This window comes from Leptodactylus fuscus, chromosome 10 (assembly GCF_031893055.1).
Source record: "Leptodactylus fuscus isolate aLepFus1 chromosome 10, aLepFus1.hap2, whole genome shotgun sequence".
Lineage (NCBI taxonomy): Eukaryota > Metazoa > Chordata > Amphibia > Anura > Leptodactylidae > Leptodactylus > Leptodactylus fuscus.
The window spans coordinates 41,789,591-41,810,111 of record NC_134274.1 but is presented as its reverse complement, the minus strand read 5'-3'; the positions used below and the strand labels follow the sequence as shown (position 1 = coordinate 41,810,111).

Here is a 20,521-nt window from a genome sequence, read left to right as displayed (position 1 = left end):
AATGTCTATGTGACCCTTACCTAGGGAAGCGATGGCATCAGGATCAACTATGGAAGAAGGCAAGTGAGTGTGAGTGGAGTCAGTGTAATGCCCTAGAAAAGGAATATGCAAATAAGTTCTTCTTGATGGAAAGAAAAGCTTGCTCTAGCATCACCTTTTGGAAGGAAGCTCATTATAGGTCAATGCCCGATTTCTAAAAAAAAACTAGTGATATTGACTGGAATTAAAGACAAACCAGAACATATCTTTCAAAAAGAAAAGAGGCCTACCTGCAGACTGAGCTGTTCTTGAGGTTATTGCCGCTCATCAGTGTGAAGCGAGGTACTGGATTGACTTCTTTGAAGGTCTAGGTCTAGAGTCCGAGTGCCCAAACTGCAACCTGAAGCGCACTAATTTATTGCAAAGTGCCAGCTTGGCAATTAAACCTTAATACTGTGCGGATAAACGATTGTATACAATTACAGGCGGTCTGTAACAATATTACTTGCCTGCTATAAAACAAATACTGTGTGATAAAAATAGTGAAGGACCCCTACACAGTACAATCTGCTCCACAGTGGCTCATACACTGTACAATTTGCTCCACAGTCAGCCCCACAGTACAATCTGCTGCAAAGTGGCCTCGACACAGTACAATTTGCTCCACAGTGAGCGCCACACAGTACAATCTGCTGCAAAGTGGCCTCGACACAGTACAATTTGCTCCACAGTGGGCCCAACACAGTACAATATGCTGCACAGCGGCCCTCACACAGTACAATTTGCTCCACAGTGGGCCCCACACAGTTCAATATGCTCTACAGTGGGCCCCACACAGTACAATCTGCTGCAAAGTGTCCACCACACAGTATGATCTGTTCCACAGATGGGTGCCTACAGAGAGGACTCTGAGTGCCACCTCTGCCATACAAGCCATAAGTTCACCATCAGGGGCCTAGGTAATATTCTGCAGGAAAATCTTGGTTCGTGGCATTCATGTGGATGTGATATAACACCTAGTTAAACATTGTTGCAGTCCAAGTACATTCCTACATAACAAAGGTACACACTCCAAAGATGTTCAGGAATGATTTTAGAAACATAGAAAAGAATCTTTGGTGTAGACGTCACCTCCAAATTCCTCAAACTTGATATGAATGAGCGTCTGTTATATGTGCTGGGAAAACCAGTCTGATGAACCGGTTCCACAATTTATACAACTTCAGGCATTTACTGCTAACATCTTGGTACTGATTTGGCACTGACTAACATCTTGGCACTGATTTGGCGCTGACTAACGTCTTGGCACTTCGACAGATATGTGCTGTTTTTGGTAGCAGTGAGCTCATTCTACTCTTTGTCAATGTTTGATTCACGCATGTAAAACTTGCTCGTGTGAATGTAGCCTAATAAGTCACAGTGGAAAGTGCACATCATCTAACTAATCGGAGCAATGAGCAATAATGTGAAGCATGCAGAAGTGTGCTGTCAGTGTATAGGACTATTTCAGTACGCCTATCTACTACAACACATATTGGCAGCACTTCTACGACAAGCGATAAAGACAGAAGCACAAACGGTGTATGGCATCCTCCATACAGCATATACTGATGAATTATTACCCTGTTTAGCACAGTCCATCACCGGTGGGTCTTTGAATATACTGTACAGTCATTTCAATGCCATGATTCTGGATATATTACTTTCCTGGCACTTTCAGGGGGAATCAGAAATTATGTGGCATCACTTCTTTTGTACCAGGGCCTGGATCCCATATAGCCACAATCTATGGTTTACAAAGAATTATATCAGTGTTCTTAGCCACTAATGATGGTTGTCATCTGTCAATCATAGCAGCACTCCCGCACTCCCTGCCATGTCATCACTATGTCACACACTTTAACAGAGGATGAATAATGTATGGCCATGGCTTTAAGGCGTCACATAGAAGTATTACTTCCCACACTAAGTGACTGACAGATGTCCCTGCATACAGAATGTCTACTCTTACACCATAGGCTGCCCTTAGAACATGTAGCTAGATGACCTTTCTGATTCACTTTAAAGGCAAATAACATGTACAACCTATTTACAGCAGAGGTGTTAAATGTGCGTTCCCCTACTGGGACCCCACTGACCACTCATCACTCAAGGGGTCCTGTGTCTCACAATTCTCCACACTGCTAAGGGGATGAAGATAGGATTGAATAGACATAGCAATACTGGGATTTCCTCCAGTCATGAGAATGGGGGTCCCTTGCACCCTCGTATGAACAGGTGGTTGGTTCTGTCTGTTCAGCCGCTCTATTACTTTCTAATGGACTGCCGGGAATAACAAAGTACTGCTCTCAGCTATCTCCCATAGAGAATGAATGGGGTGGCAGTGATCATGTTCAGAACAGATCAGTGGGGGTTCAAGCAGTCACTTATCAGATCTCGACAACATTAACATATGAAGCCTGGTGCCTTCAGTGGCAGTATATACATGTTAAAATAAAAGACAGCACCATTCTAGATCTAGCATGATGTAAGAAATGAATCCCAGATACACAGGGTTACCAATAGCTCTTTTTTAGGAATGCAGCATTTCTTAAGCTGTCCTGCTGCTAACTTTGTTCCTCACGCCGTGCCTGTGATTGTTCCTGCATCTCAGCAGCTTGCTGGGACGCCATATAATGAGTGTGTTGTTAGCATTGATGATCTGCCTGCTCCAGCGTTTCAGTAGCTTTCAAGCTGGCCTGCTGCTGAACTGATTCCTCGCGCTGTGCCCATGATTCTTCTAGCATCTCAGCAGCTCGCTGGGACACCATATAATGAGAGTTTTGTTGGCATCGATGATCCGCCTGCTCCGGTGTTTCAGCAGCTGTCAAGCTGGCCTGCCACTGAACTCACTCCTTGTGCTGTGCCCGTGATTGTTCTGGCATCTCAGCAACTCACTGGGATACCATATAATGAGCCTGTTGTTGGCGTCGATGATCCCCCTCAGCTCCGCTTGAGGAGAACTCTGTTGACTTCTGGTTTTCTTCATAGCTTATAGTTTTAGAATTTTGCAACAAATTAGATTTTCTTTTTCCCGGCATGTTTAAGAGTGGCAAACTGACAATTTGGATTAAAGGTGTTTTCCCATCCAGTGTGTCAGCACTGGAGCAGATCAGATAATATGCAAATGCATGTACACAATCCACTGACAGTTAGCTGAGTGTTTACATAGAGAGATAACAGACCTGACTTTATCAGAACCTAAAATAAGGTGCTGCAAGAGCAGTTTAATATAGTATCTTCTTACTAATATCTTATCTTATGTTGTCTTATCTCACAGAAGATAAGATAAGATTAAAAGCTACCATTACAAAGTACAACTTGTCTTGCACAAAATAATCTCTCATACAGCTCTGTGAACAGAAAAATAAAAGTAAGGGCTCGTTCACATCTGTGCCCGGGAGTCCGATTTGCAGGTTTCCGTTTCCTGCACAAAATAGAGCAGGAGACGGAAAGCTGCAGGACTTGAATGGGTTTGAAAGGTGTACGGCCGTAAGTGCCGGTGAGCGTTTTATGCTCTCCGTGGCAAAACGTTTTTTTTTTTAAACGGACACAGAGTCGGACATGCAGTACTCTGTGTCTGGTTTTAAAAAAACGGTTTTGCCACGGAAAGCATAAAACGCTCACCGGTGCTCACGGCCGGACTTGGCATGACAGGTTTCCATCTTCTGCATGCAGAAGACGGAAACCTGAGAACGGACTGCCGAACGCTGGTGTGTACCCAGTGTCATGGTTTAATATACCGCTAGAAAGCCAACAGTGCGGTGAATTCCTGCTATTTGCCCACAGTGGCTGAGATATCTTCCCACTGTCAGAAGGGCGATTCTCATAGCTCAGCGTCATCGTGGGGCTGTAAGAAACGTCCCCCCTTCCTGACTGTTCTCATAGCTTTGTACTGTCAGATGACTCTGAGCTATGAGGAACACCTTTAGACAGTGGGGAGATGTCAGTGCTGAAACTAACTGCACTAATATTTCCACCCCCCAGGGCACGTCCCGGGAAAGCAGATTTCCAGTGGTATATAAAACCACACTCTCATGTGGACATGAAAGGTCCTCTTTCAAAAAAGGCAACTTTTGTAACACATTTTGACTCCTTTCTGTGAAATCCTGCATGTCTTTATTCTTTCCCTTGCCTCTCTATTGAGAGCTGCACCCTGATTCTCGCTGTGTACAGTGTATGGGCTTGTATGTGTGATTCAGTAAAAATAAGTGTGTGGGGGAGGATCACTTCAAACGGTTATATCTGGGGCATTAAAAAAAAGTAGACAAGTGCTTCTCATCTTTCATGAGACACTATGGTTGCAGATGTAGCTGTATTATTTCCAAAGATAAATTCAGTTGAAAACACAGTTGGCATTGGGAGCAGATGCAACTGCATATAAATATCCCAATCCTGAGATATAACTGTATGAAGTAAACCCCCACCCCCCTCCAAAGAGCTGGGCAATTTTTGTCTAATAATAAATTCTATTTATTTATTTTCATTTTTAACGGTGAATCTCAAATTAGGATTTTCATGTTTTGACTTAAATATTTAAAATAAAAGTTGAGTGAGCTAGTAGCGGGAGAAGTCATTATATATATTTTATGTAACGTCCGTGACCTCAGACCTCGTTCACATCTGCCCTGGTATTCTGTCCGGAGGAGTCCACATGAAGACCCCCCTGAACGGAATACTGAACGCAACTACAAGCGGTGTGCCAGTGAAAGCACATGGACCCAAAGACTATAATGGGGTCCGTGTGCTTACCGCCAGATGTCCACAGGGATCATGCAGACAGGAAAGTAGTTTGCAATCTACTTTCCTGTCCGCATGATTCGTGCGGGCAGCGTGTGGCAAGCACACAGACCCCATTATAGTCTATGGGGATCCGTGTGCTTTTACTGCACAGTGCTTGCAGTTGCATTCGGTATTCCGTTCGGGGGAGGGGTCCTCATGTGGACTCCCCGAATGGAATACCGAACGCAGATGTGAACGAACACCCAACTATTGACTAAAGAAAAGAAACTGTTGACCATAGCTTGTGGCTGGAGGAGTAAACATGTAAGGTGTCAGACTCTGGGCCAACGTTAACACTGATTTCATAATTCTGGTGAAAATCAGAATCATGATTTTTTTTGAATTGGCGAATTGATCAAATTAATGGCAAATAACTGATGAGGAGACCTACCCCCATAATGAAATGCAGGTGATGGAGGAGAACTATGGTGGAGCCCCAGTCGGAACATTTAAATAGCTCCTGTGGTTTATCCTGCACTCCTCTCTAAAAGCCTTATTGGCAATATATATTTGGGCATTATTTCCGTTCTAGCTTTTTCTATTAAACTTTGGGGTTTTAGGGTTCACTATCAGGCAGTTTTGAGTTTTAGTTTAAGGAATGCAAACATAAGCCATCATAGTACAGTGGCAATTATAAAAAAGATAAAGGGCAAAATTAAACTGGGGCAGATAAAGGGGGACATTAAACTGGTGGTAGATGTAGGGGGGATATTAAACTGGGGCAGATGAAGGGGACATTAAATTGGTGTTAGATAAAGGAGGGACATTAAATTGGGGACTGATCGAGGAGTGGACATTAAACTGGGGGACAGATGGAGTGTGACATTAAACTGGGGGAAACTGGAGGACATTAAACTGTGGGGGTAGCTGGAGGGGGACATGTCTAGTTGCTCCCAGTTTAATGTTCCCCTCCAACTACCCCCACTGTTTAATTTCTCCCTCCAGCTGCCCCAGTTTAATGTCCCCCTCTAGTTTACGCCAGTTTAAAGTGGGCCACAAGGATTGGGACTTAATACTGAGGGACAATTGGAAGGGAACATTATAATGTGGGACATATAATGTTAGGGTGACTTTAGGAGCATTATACTGTGTGGGGGCACAGGGAAACATGGATGAGAATGGGTGGAGTCAATGTAGAAGTGGGTGGAGCTAAATCTGCTGTGGCACACATAGTGCACCCCCCATTTTGTTCCTTTGAAAGTTAGGCGGTATGCTTACCCAAGCGCACTGCTTCTGTGGGCCCACCCAAGGGCCACCATTGAAAGGGTTGTCTGTGAGAACTTGAAATCCCCACACCCTAAACAACCTTCTACTTTCTGAATAACATCAATTATCAAAAATGAATAGTTACCCATATCCCTGGGGCAGTCCTGTCACCACCCCAGAGACATTTTCTGATTATCTGGTGACGATCCGTTTCCCCATTTCTGGAAGCGGATCGTCACTACTATCTCCCTTCCCCCTCCATCCATTATACTTACCATCCAGGCTTCATCCGATGAGATGGCTGCTCTTCCTGTACTGATGCTGTCTGTGCAGTGTATACTCTTCTCCACTGTGCGCGCCGCCGCTGTTAATTCACCTCTACTGCGCTTACACACTTGCGCAGTAGTGGTGGCTCATCGCTGCAGAGAAGGAGTACAGGAGCAGTAGAGGAGGAGGGGCCATCTCACGAAAAGAAGCGTGGAGGGGTAAGTATATAATATCGGTCGGGGGTTGGGCTGTGTAGGTAGGGACGGGCAGGATATCTAGAGAGACAGGGAGTGGGTGTACGGGAGAGAAAGGAAGGAGGAGGGAGTAAGGTGAGAGGGTTAGTGAGGAAGTTAAATAGCAGGCTGAGCATGTAAACAAAAGCAGAGATACCAGCAGCCCCCAGAAATCACTCCAAACAAGCTAAAAGGTATATGGGTGCATTTATTAACCCATTAGTAGCACAATCAGAAATTTTTTTAAAAAGAAAACAAAAAACTTTTTTTGCCGGAAAACCCTATAATATATACTTTACCATTAATTAGATTGGCGTCTGCTTCTTGGCGCAGGAAGGTGCAATGGCGTCATAGCATCACACATCCGATGCTGAGACACAGACGTCCTATGGCAAATTTAGCTCCGCCCACTTTTATGTTGACTCCGCCCATTCTTATTAATTTTTCATGTCCCCCGACACAGTATAATCCTCCTACAGTCACTCATAAATTATATGCCCCCATATTCTAATGTTCACTTCCAACTTCCCCACAATATTAAGTCCCTCTCCTGGTGCCTCAGTTTAAACATGAAACTGGAGCAGCTGGATGGGGACATTAGCAATGGAGGTAGTTGGAGAGGGCAATAAATAAATGGCAGATGAAGTGGGACATTAAACGGGGGGCAACTAGAGACAGATAGGTCCCCCTCCAGCTACTCCCACAGTTTAATACTTCCTTCCAGTTGTCCGCAGTTTAATTGCCCCCTTCATCTGCTCCATTTCATGTCCCCTTTCATCTGCCCCCAGTTTCATGTCCCCCCTGAATCTCTGCCCCCAGTATAATGACAAACACAAACAGACAGACACACACACAGACAGACAGACACACACACACACTCTCTCTCTCTCTCTCCATCTTGCATTTCACATCCCCCTTCCCCCTCCCTTCTCAGTGCCTTACACGGATCTCTTCATCTCTTCACTGCAGGGGACATTGGCACAGAAATACCCCACATGTGGGTGTAAACTGATTTTTGGGCACACGGCAGTGCATGGAAGGGAAGGAGTGACTCTTAGCATTTGAAAAGCAGAATTTGCTGGAATAGTTTTCAGGTCTCATTTGCAAAGCCTCTGGACTACCAAAACAATGGAAACCCACAAAAAGTGACAGCATTTTGGAAACTATACCCCTCACAGAATTTATCAGGGGGTGTAAATGAGCATTAGTATCCCAACCGGGATTGCACAGCGGATAGTGAAAAGCGAATACAAAGCTGAGCGGGATACATAGGGTATCCCCAATAGCTGTATGATTGGGGAGGGTCACTCTGGGGTCACTTTTAGTTTATTTCCCTTATAATCTGTAAATATGGGGTGTCCTCTGATATACGCTCGCACAGCTTATACATTCCCTTCCTGCCGCAGCCAGTTGTGTTCTAATGATTTGGCGATTTTTGGGAGTTTTGTCTTCACATTGTACAAGCTATATTATTGTACAAGCTATTATTATTATTCTGGTGACGTGGCCATATAAGGCTTGTTGTATGCGGGATGAGATGCATTTTGCAATGACACCATTTTTGGGTACCTACAACTTATGGAATACATTTTATTAACGCTTTTTTTGCTGGATTAAAAAAAAATAAATCAATTCTGGCACTGCGTTTTACCTTTTGAATTTTTCCGCAATGCAGTGTACAGTATATGGCCGTGTGCGCTTCCTTTTGGTATCAGCTGCACTGTCACGCGAAACCCCGAAACGCGTTATCACATTGAATAAAGCTTCTTCCTGTTCCATGTCCAAGTTTGTTCCTTGAGGTGTGCGCCACCAGACTTCTTGCTCACTGTCATCAGTGTATACGTACCAGTTCCAATAACGACTCCAGTCGGGTAGCCAGAGTGATTGCGACCCTCACCTAACCATTGTGTTGCTATATCCTACAACTCATCCCAGGAACTTGGGAGCGGTCTGTTTTTTCTAGCTCATATTGGAGGTTCGGTTTGGTTTACTGCATTGTGTATCGAAGATCCTTAAGGAGAGCGCAGTTATCTGTGTTTTTTCCTCCCACTTGTTCTAGCGTACAGTATAAGTAACATGTGACCTTTACTCTACGGGTCGGTACGATTATGGCGATACCTCATTTATATCATTTTTTTATGCGATACTAATTCTACAGAACAAAAACACATTTGGGGACATAAATCAGTGATTTTCGAATCGCCATCTTCTGAGAGGCGTAACATTTTTATTTTTCGGTTGACGGTGTTGGTTGAGGGCTTATTTTTTGTGGGACAACCTGTACTTTTTATTGGTACTGTTGTGGAGTACGTATGAGTTTTTGATTATTTTTGTAGCATATTTTTTAAGGTGAGATGGCGAAAAATCACTACTTTCAGCATTTTTTTTTCTAACGTTCACCGTGTACTTTAAATATTATTTCAGTTTTATTGTACAGGTTGTTACGGACGTGGCAATACCAAATATGCATTGTTTTTATTAATTTAATTCACTTTCTATAGAAAAAAAAAGATTTTTAGGGTTTTATAACTTTTATTAATTTTTTTCATACACTTTATTATTTTTTTTTCACTTTTTTTTTTTTACTTTTTCATGTGTCCCTTTCAGGACACTTGAAGTTGATGCATAGTGTGAACCCGACCCTCGCTCAAAGACCACATTTTACATGACTATACTGACATTGCCAGTATTAAAGATGGCGGAGCAAGTATTTGCGCAGGCGCGCCGGATGCCCCGTGACCAAGGTTTGTTTCTGCGCGGTGCACTGCTCTCCCGGTCTGGGCGGAGTGTGGACGTGGCAGAGCCTGAGAAGCCCGAGCTTTACCTCATTTCCGGAAGGAACTGGAGACGACGCTTTCTGGAAACAGACGGGAAGTGAGTGCAGGAGCCGGAACGAGAGGAGGTGAGCGCTTCGCATAGGTTCTGGGGGTTTACAAAATTGAGGTCGGGGCCCTTGACAGGCCCGGGGGTCCTCAAGGCCGGCAGCATCGCGTGTTGTGTCAGTGGAGGGAGCCTGTCAGTGCTGCAGTCCGGAGGCCGGCACTTTACGGGCCTAGTGACAGGTGGGACTGCTCACCTGTGTACTGACGGACTCCCTGCTACCATAGAGAGGAGCCGATGTGATAGCAGGGAGCCCCGGCCTTACCATAGAGAGGGATTGCAGACAATATCTCCTACCCCGGCGCCGGTGACTGACCTGACCAGTGTGGCCTGTAATACCCCCCACTAGGGCACAGTGCCCAAGTACAGGCAATGCTGCTGGTTACTAGGTAACCACCCAAACCTAATCAGTCCCTGCCTAAGTAGTATTAATTAGGAAGTGACTGAGAACAGGACAATGGGGTGATGTCTCCCAATATCAGCCCCACTGACACACAGCCCGTAATATTCTGTGTAACCGTGTGATGATACCGCCATTTAGTGCAGTATGTGTTCCGCTCTCTATTGCTTGTTATCAGTGAATGGGAATGTTCATATTAGTAATGATCACATTATATCCCTATTGACTAGACTGGATACATTTGTAACTATTTAAAAAACAAGATTTTCTGGGTTTTCCAGTTTAAGGCCAGGGCCCCGCAGGCCGGAAAAGCCGCAATTTGGCCGCAGCGGAAACGCCGTGGTAAAAATCACTGCATTTTACCGTACTTGCAAAGTGATGGGATTCATGCGAATCCCAGGCCCACTTTTTCAAAATCACAGCATGTCAATTATATCTACGGAAACGCCAGCGGCTTTCCCATAGATATAATGGTAGCAGAAAGTCCGCGGAGGAAAACTCAGTGAACTTTCTGTTGAAAGCGCTGTGGGAAGAACCGCCATGCATTCACGCCGCGGTTCTTCCCGTAGCGCTTTAGCATGGTGGTTCCGGCCCGTGGGGCCTTAGCCTAAGGCCCGGTTCACATCTGCTTTCTGGGAGTCAGCTTGGGGATACCATAGGAATCCCGCCGACCCCGTAGACTATAATGGGGTCCACTCGGTTTCCGAACAGAACTTGCGGAGAGAAAAGTTCTGCAAGCAGCATTTTTCTCTCCGCATATTATGTGTGGAAACCACACGGACCCCATTATAGCTTATGGGACTCCCTGAACGCTGATGTGACCTGGGCCTAAGGCTATAGCAACAGGAAGAGAAAGTGGACCCGGCGCCCATAGGCAATAACAAAGGCTCAGTGAGGGCGCCTAGTATACCAGTATAAACCAAAACAAAGGATAAAATTTGGAAAATTAAAGAGCGCTGCTGAGGGCAAATCAATCGATAACATGCTCTTTCAACCTAAATCTACCCACAGTGGAAACTTAGGAGACCCTCATACACAAATCTGGTCTGGCTGTGAAGGCCATGTCTGACTATATATTTGATATCTAAGTGTTACGTCTTGGAATGGTTGCCCTGAACAATACTGTATAGAGATAAGGCAGAGGAGCTCTGAATGACTTATTATCTTCTCATACCAGGAACACACTGCTCTACATAGAGACCACAGCTTCATTGTCTACCACAGTTGTGTTGGAAGGGGCTGTCATATAGTAATGGCTTCTGCTTTTAGCTGCTATAGTAAACATTGGTTCATTTTAAAGCAATTGCCTTGTGTAGGACACGGATGAGCAGAAAATAATAATTCTTTATAAAGCTCCTGGAATAAATTTCTTATCCATTTGCCTTGTTTAAGCATATGGACTTCAAATAGTGGGTTCCCTTGCTCAGAACCCCTCATTAAGCCAAAGAGACAAGTCCCTGATGGGTGGGTGCTGTCAGTTGTTGGCCAGAGGCCTGGTGACCACTTCCAATAAGAATCGGGTAGCTATTGTCAGAAAAATGTGAATGTACTATAGGTCACTTAAAGGCATTCTCTCCTTTTGTCTCCGCAGAGAGGACCAGTCTGGGGATGTACACAAGATGAACGTAAACCAGCAGCCTCATTTAGCTACACCTTACATGCAGCCCCTGCCCCCTGGGTACCAACAGCCAGGCTACAGCGGGCAACCAATGCCAGGGGGCCCTCAGTATCCTGGATATAATGGACCTGTGCAAGGTTACCCACAGCATGTCCCAACACAAGGTATTGGTGATTAGAAAAGCTATTCTTTTACTTTTTTGGCAAGAATTTTTAGCAGTTAAGTGAGGATCGGGTACACGTGGTTGTGTGTTCAATCTACTTTGGTTCTGAACGTTTGTTGCCGAAAGCAGAAGTGGCTCATTTCTAATTTGTGGCAAGAAATCTATGGACCTTAATTATTATTATGTCTTTAATGTATGTCTATATTTTAGAAGGCTTGTTGGTTTTATTCCTAGTAAGGTTGACTTATAGTTAAATACCTAAGGATGGGTTCACACCTGCGCCTGTGTCCGCTTTAGGCAATCTTGCTGGGTTTCCGTCTTCTGCCCCGAGAAACTGGAGAGGGGACGGAAACCCGGCAGTCAGTTTTCAAACCCATTCACTTGAGTGAGTGAGTGTTTTGTGCCTGTCCACGGCAAAACCGTTTTTTTTTTTTTTTAACCGGACACAAAGTCCTGCATGTCTGGTGGATTTTTTTTTTTTTTTTTTTGCAGCTTTTGCTGCATTTTTATTTATTTATTTATTTTTAGCCAAAGCCTAGAGCGGAGTTTGCATTTATACTTCTCAATCCACTACTTTGGCTCAAAAAACTGCAGCAAAATCTGCAACAACAATACATTTAACACATATATATATATATATATATATATATATATATATATATATATATATAACAGAACAGCACTCCAGTTTAAAGTGTAAAAAATTGTGTACTCTGTTCACCAATCCGAATGCCAAACAGTGGAATAAAGTGCACAATTTTTTCACTTTAATCTGGATTGCTTCCCTGTGTTTTTGTTTATAATGTGATAGCTTTGTCTGGATCTTGGGCTTATACACAGATAATAGCGTTTTGTTTTGTTTTTTTTCTTGTATACTTTTGACTTTGGCTCCACTTTCTCTGTTTTCCATATACTGACTCCTTCACAAATGACTAGCTAGAAATATGGACCTTACATTGATGAAACATAACATCTAATTATGATCATACTTTTGAATCTTTGCTAAATTGCTTTACATATAATTATACAACAAGCTTTGCACCTACTCAATCGATTCTACTATATTAATACTATATACTATGTGCTATAATTGTTTTATTTTAAAGCCAATATCTTTGATGCCCCAACTCCTCAGCCCTGATAACGTGTGTAGCAATAAGCGAGTAGTATTCGATTGAATACCTCCCCTACATAGTTATTGGTGTAAAAAAGCGCTAAGGAAGGTGGGAGGGGCATCAAATTTTTACTTTGTGGTATTCGACCGATTACACCAATAACTATGCAGGGGAGGTATCCGATCGAATACTACTCGCTCATCTCTAGTGTATAGTATTAATATAACCACAGCTAAGACTATTGGTTATACACTTAGACTCTCGTATCTTCTTGTATGTATGCCTAATGTACAGTACGTAGCTATTTGTTGTCCATATATTTTGTAGTCTTTATTTCTTTGTTCATCTGTATTCCTCCTTATGTTTTCAGGTTTCTCTTCTAGTTTGGGATTCCCTCAGAAAGGGTCTCCTGATACTTTCACCTCTGGCACTTCCTCTCCTCTAACCTCTCACTATATAGGTAAATTTCCTCTGTTAAGAATCAATCTGCACCGAATTTCCCTGTATCTCAGTTACTGTGATATGTAATGGTTTTAGGTTAAAGTTACGTCGATAATTTTCTTATTCTTGTAAATAGTTGATGCCGGCTGTTTCATTGTATAATGTAGTTGACTTAGAGTTAATGGTTGAGCTCCAGAGGGAGATGTTATTAAGTCTGTTGCTTCGTGTGATTGTATCTTACACTGGATGCCTGTTTATTTTTTTTCCCTATTCAGGTCCCGTGAGGTCTCCGCCGACATCAGGTGCCCCAACTGCAGCAGGGATGTCTCTGCCTTCTGAGCCAGTACAGTACAACCAATATGGTGGCCAGGGTGATGTGCAGAACGGACCAGCGTCATTAAGCAATCAGATGCAGAGGTATGTTATCACTGTGTATTACGCTGAGGAAGAATTGCTGTTCATAGCAGTGGAAGGCCTCATTCACACGAGGCACAGGACCGCGTATTTTGGTCCTGATTCTGATGCGGGAAGCCGCATTAGAATAGGACCAAAATGCGCTTTCCGCTACTGTTGCAGCTTCCCCCTCCAGGGTACGCTGAAATGAATGGGCCTAGTCCGGAGAGTGCTGTCACGAGGCGGACGCCAGGGCTGACCGAAGAAAGGACAGCTCGTTTCTTTTTTCCGTGAGCTGGAACATACCACTCACGAAAAAAAGGAAGCTAGCGGTCTACATTGATCTCTATTGTGAGGGGGTGGATTCAGTGTCAGAATCCGCCCCCTCTTGCCCCGTGTGAACGAGCTTGAAATCAACCAATAACTGTATCAGGGCCTTGCATTTGACCTCAAGCATGAGCAGGAACCACTCCACGTAAAACAAAAGGCATGAGTTGCTTTTGTTCAGTAATAGCAACAAAAGAGGTCACAACAATGTATCTATAGACAGCAATGGCTCCTCTGTTTGGCATCAAAGTAATTGCTTTGACGGGTTAGGGAATGTTCACATGGCAGAAAACGAAGAGAAATTCTCTCATTTTTCACCGTGGTCTAGCCGTGGCGGGATGTTGATTCATTGCATCAACATTCTGTCGTGGCATCCCACTCCTGATTAGGCCTAGTCAGGAGGGTGTCTGAAGCCACGGGCGAATCGGTCGCGGACCCACGGCAAGATCAAGCAGGACGCTTCTTTTTTCCTCCCATGGAAAACAATGGGAGGCGAATTCCGAGAAGAATCTGCTCCAGATATGGGGGCGAACACACCCTGACGTTGGTCTTACACGACTGTAATTTAAGTCCACAATTGCAGGTTTTCATTTGCGGACACATTATATTCAGTGCGGCCTCTTACACCACTGGATATTTTATACCTCGGTGTGACGTGACCGAGGTCCGAACTGAATACCACGGGTCTGCAAAGGCCGTGAATTCACGGCACTGCACGGACTCGCCCATAGAACTCTATGGGCAGGTGCGGAAGGACACGGACGTCTGCGATGTCTGTATTGCTAATCAGCAACTTGCGGACCGTAAAACCAATACGGTCGTGTAAGACCAGCCTGAGTCATCCCAGGTGCTGCTCGTGGTGCTGATCTGTGTATGTCATGGACTCTCTTCCTGATACAGATACATGCAGAACATTGGGAACACATAGTTATTCATTGTATTTATTTTTCAGAATTTAGCATTTCCTATTCTCTTGACAAATAAAGATCTGTCTATGACATATGACAGTCAGACGTCGCCTGGTGACCTCAGCTGATGCCCGGATGCATTTAAATAAGAGATTTTCCAATTCTCATATTTTTTAAAGAATTTTTTTTTTTTTATGTTTTCCTTTAGACCACCCATGTCTCAATCCTATGTACAAACAGGAAATCTTCCACAAGCAACTAATTATCAGCCGTACCCTCCATCTTCAACTAGTACACAGCAGTTAACTAACCAAATGATGGGTATGCATCTCGGTGCAGTTTCTACATCTGCTCCTCCACCAACGTCAACTAGTTTTGGTAAGAATCTCTAGAATGATTATAATTTATTAAGTATTTGTGGCAGTAAATTTTCTCACCCAGTAATGTTTTATCTCGCCGTAGGTACATCCCTTCCACCGTCCTCTACAAGTTTTCCTGCCTCGGGGTCAGGCGCTTACAACCCATATTCCAGTAACCAAGGTCCAGCTGCTATGAATTTGTCCCAAGGAATGCCTCCTACTAGTTTATCGCAAGTCCAGTCACCTCCAACCCAGCAATTTACTGGACCCCCTGCTCCACAACGCCTTCCTCCTGCACAAGGTTTTCCTTCACAACCAGCTGCCCCGACCTCTCACTATCCCCCACCTATAGCCGGAGGTCCCCCACCTACTTCATTGCAAGGTCCAGGGATGCCAGGGCAGCCACCATCTGGACCACCTTTACCTCCACCAAACAATTTATCACCAACTCAAGCCCAGCCAGCTGTTCCTGGTATGATGCCAGGACCTCTAGGACCCCCACCTTCAGTGCCACCACCTGGACAGGGAGGATTTCCACAGCAGAATGGTGAGCGTGTTGCAAAAAGTGAATATTTCTGTTGCTGAACAGGAACCTTTCCAATAACATAGAAGTTACTGCAGATCCCATCACTTAGGGCTCATTCACACGGGGCAAGAGGAGGTTTATTCTGGCCCTGAATCCTCCTCAAAATCCGCTGCCTCACAGTAGAGGTCTATGTAGACCGCTAGCGTCCTTTTTTCCGCGAGCGGTATGTTCCCACTAGCGGAAAAAAGAAGTGAGCTGCCCTTTCTTCGGGCGGATTCTGCTGCTGATTCAGCCCCGGCGTCCACCTCGCGGCAGCACCCTCCGGACTAAGCCCATTCATTTGGGCCTACTCCTGAGCGGAAAGTCGCGACAGTTGCGGCAGGCGCATTTTGGTCCTATTCTGACACGGCTTCCTGCGTCAAAATCGGGACCAAAGTACTCCATACCATGGTGCCCCGTGTAAATGGAGCCTCACAGCTGAAAATCACAAGTCCTTCCCTTTGGGAATGTTTCTCTTTATGCCTCCTTGTTTTTACTACAGATTTTCTCTGTGTAAAATGATGGCAAATATGTGTAGTATGACCTCATAGAACTTTGTGATTTGGATCTGAATTTGCCCTTTTTTTTTTTCCTTAAAGAGGACCTTTCATCAGATCGGGCACATGCAGTTTTATATACTGCTGAAAAGTTGACAGTGCGCTGAATTCAGCGCACTTTCGGCTTTCCCGGTCTGTGCCCGGTGTAAAGCACTATCGGTCCCGGTACCATAGCGCTTTAGTGTCAGAAGGGCGTTTTTGACAGTTAGCCAGGGACGCCCTTCTGCCCAGCAGCGCCTATAGCACTGTACTGTGGAGCGGGGAGGAACGCCCCCTCCCTCTGCTCACACAGCTCGTCCATAGACGAGTATTATCAGGAGAGGGAGGGGGCGTTCCTCCCCGCTCACACTGTACAGCGTGATAGGCGCTGCTGGGCAGAAGGGCGTCCCTGGCTAAGTGTCAGAAACGCCCTTCTGACACTAAAGCGCTACGGTCCCGGGACCGATAGCGCTTTACACTGGGCACAAATCGGGAAAGCCGATAGTGTGCTGAATTCAGCGCACTGTCAGCTTTCCAGCAGTATATAGAACTGCATGTGCCCAATCTGATGAAAGGTCCTCTTTAAGTCAGCAAAGATGATGATCCGTATCTCACTTGCTTTGCCTTATAGACCAGACAGGCCTGTTTCTCAAGAAATAAAACTAGTTCATATTTGTAGTCCAGGACAACCTATAGCTTTTAAAATCGCTCTATCCACGTAGTAGACTAGGTTGACCCCATGTTTTTGCCGTACACTTAAGGCATTTAACCTTTTCCCGTCCCGCAACCATTTTTCGTGTTTTTTTTATTTTTTTTCGAAGAACTGCAAAAAATTCAGCGTGACATAGAATAGTGAAAAAAACCGCAGTTGTGCAATTGTCTTATAGGTTTTGCCTGCATGGTAGCCATTGTGTGTTGATAATGACCTATTACCTTCATTCTGTGTTTTTAATACGTTTTGAAAAAAATTCTCCTCTGTTGACTTTTAGGTGCCTTCGGGCCAGTTAGGGGTCCACAACCTGGATTTCCAGCAACCTATCCTCGTGCGCCCAATTATAGTAGCCAGCCCGGTCAACATGGCCCCCCGGCCCCTCCTCCTCCGGCACAAAAGAGATTGGATCCAGACTCTATCCCCAGCCCAGTAAGTGGATTTGTTTTACAGACATACATATTAACCCATATTGTGCTGTTCAAATGTTTTTTTTAATCTTGATTTTCTTTTTTTAATACCCCCCATTTTCCCTGTAGAATTTCCTTTTCATAGGACATAATATGCCTTTGATGTCTGATACATGAGAGACAAAACTTTGGGATTTGCAGCTATTTGGAGAACTGTGGTTTCCTTACCTGCGTTGCGAGGCAGCCACTAGTTACCACATCCCAGGCATAGAATAAATGGAGAGATGGCCACGTATGTGTATGACTCTCCATTTACTTCTGTGGAATTCTGCAAGTGGCGCAGCGGCTGTGTACATGTGCAGCCACGTCTCCATTTATTCTCTGACTTGATGAGGGGCCTTTACACATAGCTGCATCTGACACTTGTGGCATATACACAGTCCATTCACATTAATGTGACCATCTGTCAAAATCCAGAATAACCCCCTTTGGCAGAGCGGACCGCTGCGAGACGTGCAGGAAGAGAGGGGAGGTTGTGATAATGATCACTGGTTGCCGACTCCAGTGCCGTGTCCAGCTGCACTAGGTTACGCGGTTGAGCATCCATGGCACGAACAACCCGATCAAGGTGGTCCCACAGATTCTTGATTGGGTTCAAGTTGGGGGAATTTGCTAGCCAGGGAGTACGATAATCTCACCCTAGTGCTCCTTGAACCGCGCATGTACACAGCGAGCTTTATGACACGTCACATTGTCCTGCTGGTAGATGCCATCATCCTGAGGAAAAACTATTTGTATGTAGGGGCGAACATGGTCTGCAAGGATAGATGCATACTTGTGTTGTTCCATCGTGCCTTCCACAATGATGAGTGCACCCAGATGACTGATGACACGTGCCTTCTGCGATTGGTTATTTAACGTTGACGTCAAAGGCGGCGGTCACATTAATATTACTGGACTGTGCATATTATGTAGTGACAGAGTGCCAGGAAGAACATACAGGCTCCTTGTAAATGTTTTATTTCATCCAATTTGACCCTGGGACTCTTTGCTAATCATTGAGTCTCTGAGTTACACCATTCAGCATATTACCTAAGTCATGGAGAGTCCCTAGTCCTGAAGAAACAAATGAAATGGATAATTATTCATTTAAGATAATCTCAGACCTTCATTTACTGGCAAGATGGAAATTCAGCATTACTTTGCTGTGGCAATACTACCCATGGATTCTCCTTGCAGTGACTCTACGTATTCTGTTGAACTGAGTCCAAAAAAATATTTCTGTGTAATTTTTCACAGTATGTGGGTAACACGACTCTGTTCACACAGATCTAGGTATTACCCTGCCTAAGGCTCCAAAGCTGCTGTTTTTTGTCCTTTGTCTGGATACTCGGCAATGTTTCAGCGTGTGCTTGTCTCTCTTCCTATGGGTTTTATTAAACGTTATTGACTAAGTCAATTAATGTCCCTTTCCGAGACGATTAATCGCATGAAATGCTTCTGCCGTCTACCTCCTTGGATAGGTAGAGGGTGGGCGAACCTAACAATGTTTCCCATCCCCCCCTTTTTTTCTGATGTTTTGTTTCGTTATCCTTTAATTCTCTTTCTCTTTGCTATTTTGTGGCATCGCTTACTCTCATCTATTAAACAATAAAGCAACTTAATGAGCTGCCACCTCAGCAGAAAACAAGGCACAGGATAGACCCAGATGCAATCCCCAGTCCAGTAAGTGACCAGTGTGCTTCATTCCCTTGTTTTTGTGTGGTCGTGACTTGGCTCGCTACACCTTGTGCATGCCACTCGCCTCACTAACGCATGACTCCTGCCATTACTACTAACCCCTTTGTATGTACAACATGCATCAATAGCGTATTTATACGTCATCTTCCTTGAGACGGTATGAACTCTGCCGGCACCCTTTTGTTTTCTGTGTGGCAACTGTAGCAGCAGGGTCTAATAGGAATATGATTTCCCTTGGTACATCCAAAGAAAGATACCGGAGATTCATTGACTCGAATACATAATCGCCTGTCGCCAACATGTCAATGTTCCCCTGGTCCTCATACAGTAGTTACATCTCGCAGATCTATTAAAGGGATCCTGTCATTAAAACTCATTATTTTTCTGCCTACCACGTTTGAATAGCCTTAAGAATGGCTATTCTTTTCCTACCTTCAGATGTCTTCTCCGCGCCGCCATTCGGTATATAATCCGGTTTTCGTAGGTATGCCAATGGGTTCTCTCGCAGCACAGGAGGCGTCCCCAATACTGCGAGAGAACTCTCCAGCGCCGCCTCCATCTTCTTCAGGAACGGGTCTTCTTCCGGTGGTGGCTTCAAACTTCTAGGTCTCAGGCAGCCAACTGCACATGCCCGCCGGCCACAAGAAAATGGCCGCTTACAATACTGTGTAAGCGGCCATTTTCTTGTGGCCGGCAGGCATGCGCAGTCGGCTTTGCCCGAGGTCTAGAAGTTTGAAGCCACTGCCGGAAGGAGATACAAGACCCGTTCCTGAAGAAGATGGAGGCGGCACTGGAGAGTTCTCTCGCAGCATTGGGCACGCCCCCACTGCTGTTTGAGCACTTGAGACCGCCCCAGTACTGCAAGAGAACTCATTTGTATACTGAAGAAAACCCGGATTTCTACCGAACGGCGGCGCGGGAAGATGTATAAAGGTAGGAGAAGAATAGCCTTTCTTAAGGATATTCCTATGTGTCAACCAGAAAAAAATGTGTTTAAATGATGGGATCCCATTAAGACTATTCCTATGTGTTAGGCAGATAAAAATGAGTTTTAATGATAGGATCCCTTTAATATGTGGCCAGTAAAAGAACAAAGTTGGTTTCCTTGATCCTCTGCTGGTGTATCAGATTCTAACAATGACGTGGACTTGTAACCGCTGCAGCCGCCACTATGATCACCCCTTTAACCAGTCAGTGGCTGCCGCTGTCAGATGTTTTGGCGAGACAGTCATTGAAGTTGGGGTTATCATGGAAGTGTCTGCACGGAGCAACAAGGAATTGGTAAGGTAGATGATACTACTTTTGGTATTTTATACCATTGACAGCTGTCAGAAGTAGCCAAGACAATATGATTGTTTAGCATTGAAGACATGCCAACAAATGACTTGTGATGCCCAGTAGCAGCAAAGTGGATGGGGTTGATGCTAATACATGTGTTACTCTATAGACAG

At 44.7% G+C, this 20,521-nt stretch overlaps 1 protein-coding gene across 4 annotated transcripts in view; it reads left to right on the top strand.

Moving 5' to 3' along the window:
* The first annotated feature begins 9,278 nt into the window (after positions 1-9,278).
* Positions 9,279-20,521, top strand: part of SEC24C (SEC24 homolog C, COPII component) — a 38,590-nt gene continuing 27,347 nt past the window's right edge. Inside the window, exons 1-8 of one of the 4 annotated variants that reach the window (XM_075257832.1) lie at positions 9,279-9,408; positions 11,378-11,568; positions 13,053-13,142; positions 13,399-13,540; positions 14,960-15,129; positions 15,214-15,657; positions 17,201-17,352; positions 18,987-19,055. In XM_075257832.1, the coding sequence (XP_075113933.1) occupies positions 11,406-11,568; positions 13,053-13,142; positions 13,399-13,540; positions 14,960-15,129; positions 15,214-15,657; positions 17,201-17,352; positions 18,987-19,055 (1,230 nt within the window). In that variant the 5' untranslated portion in view covers positions 9,279-9,408; positions 11,378-11,405. The remainder of the gene's footprint in view (positions 9,409-11,377; positions 11,569-13,052; positions 13,143-13,398; positions 13,541-14,959; positions 15,130-15,213; positions 15,658-17,200; positions 17,353-18,986; positions 19,056-20,521) is intronic. The other 3 variants (XM_075257833.1, XM_075257831.1, XM_075257834.1) reach the window with 3 other exon arrangements.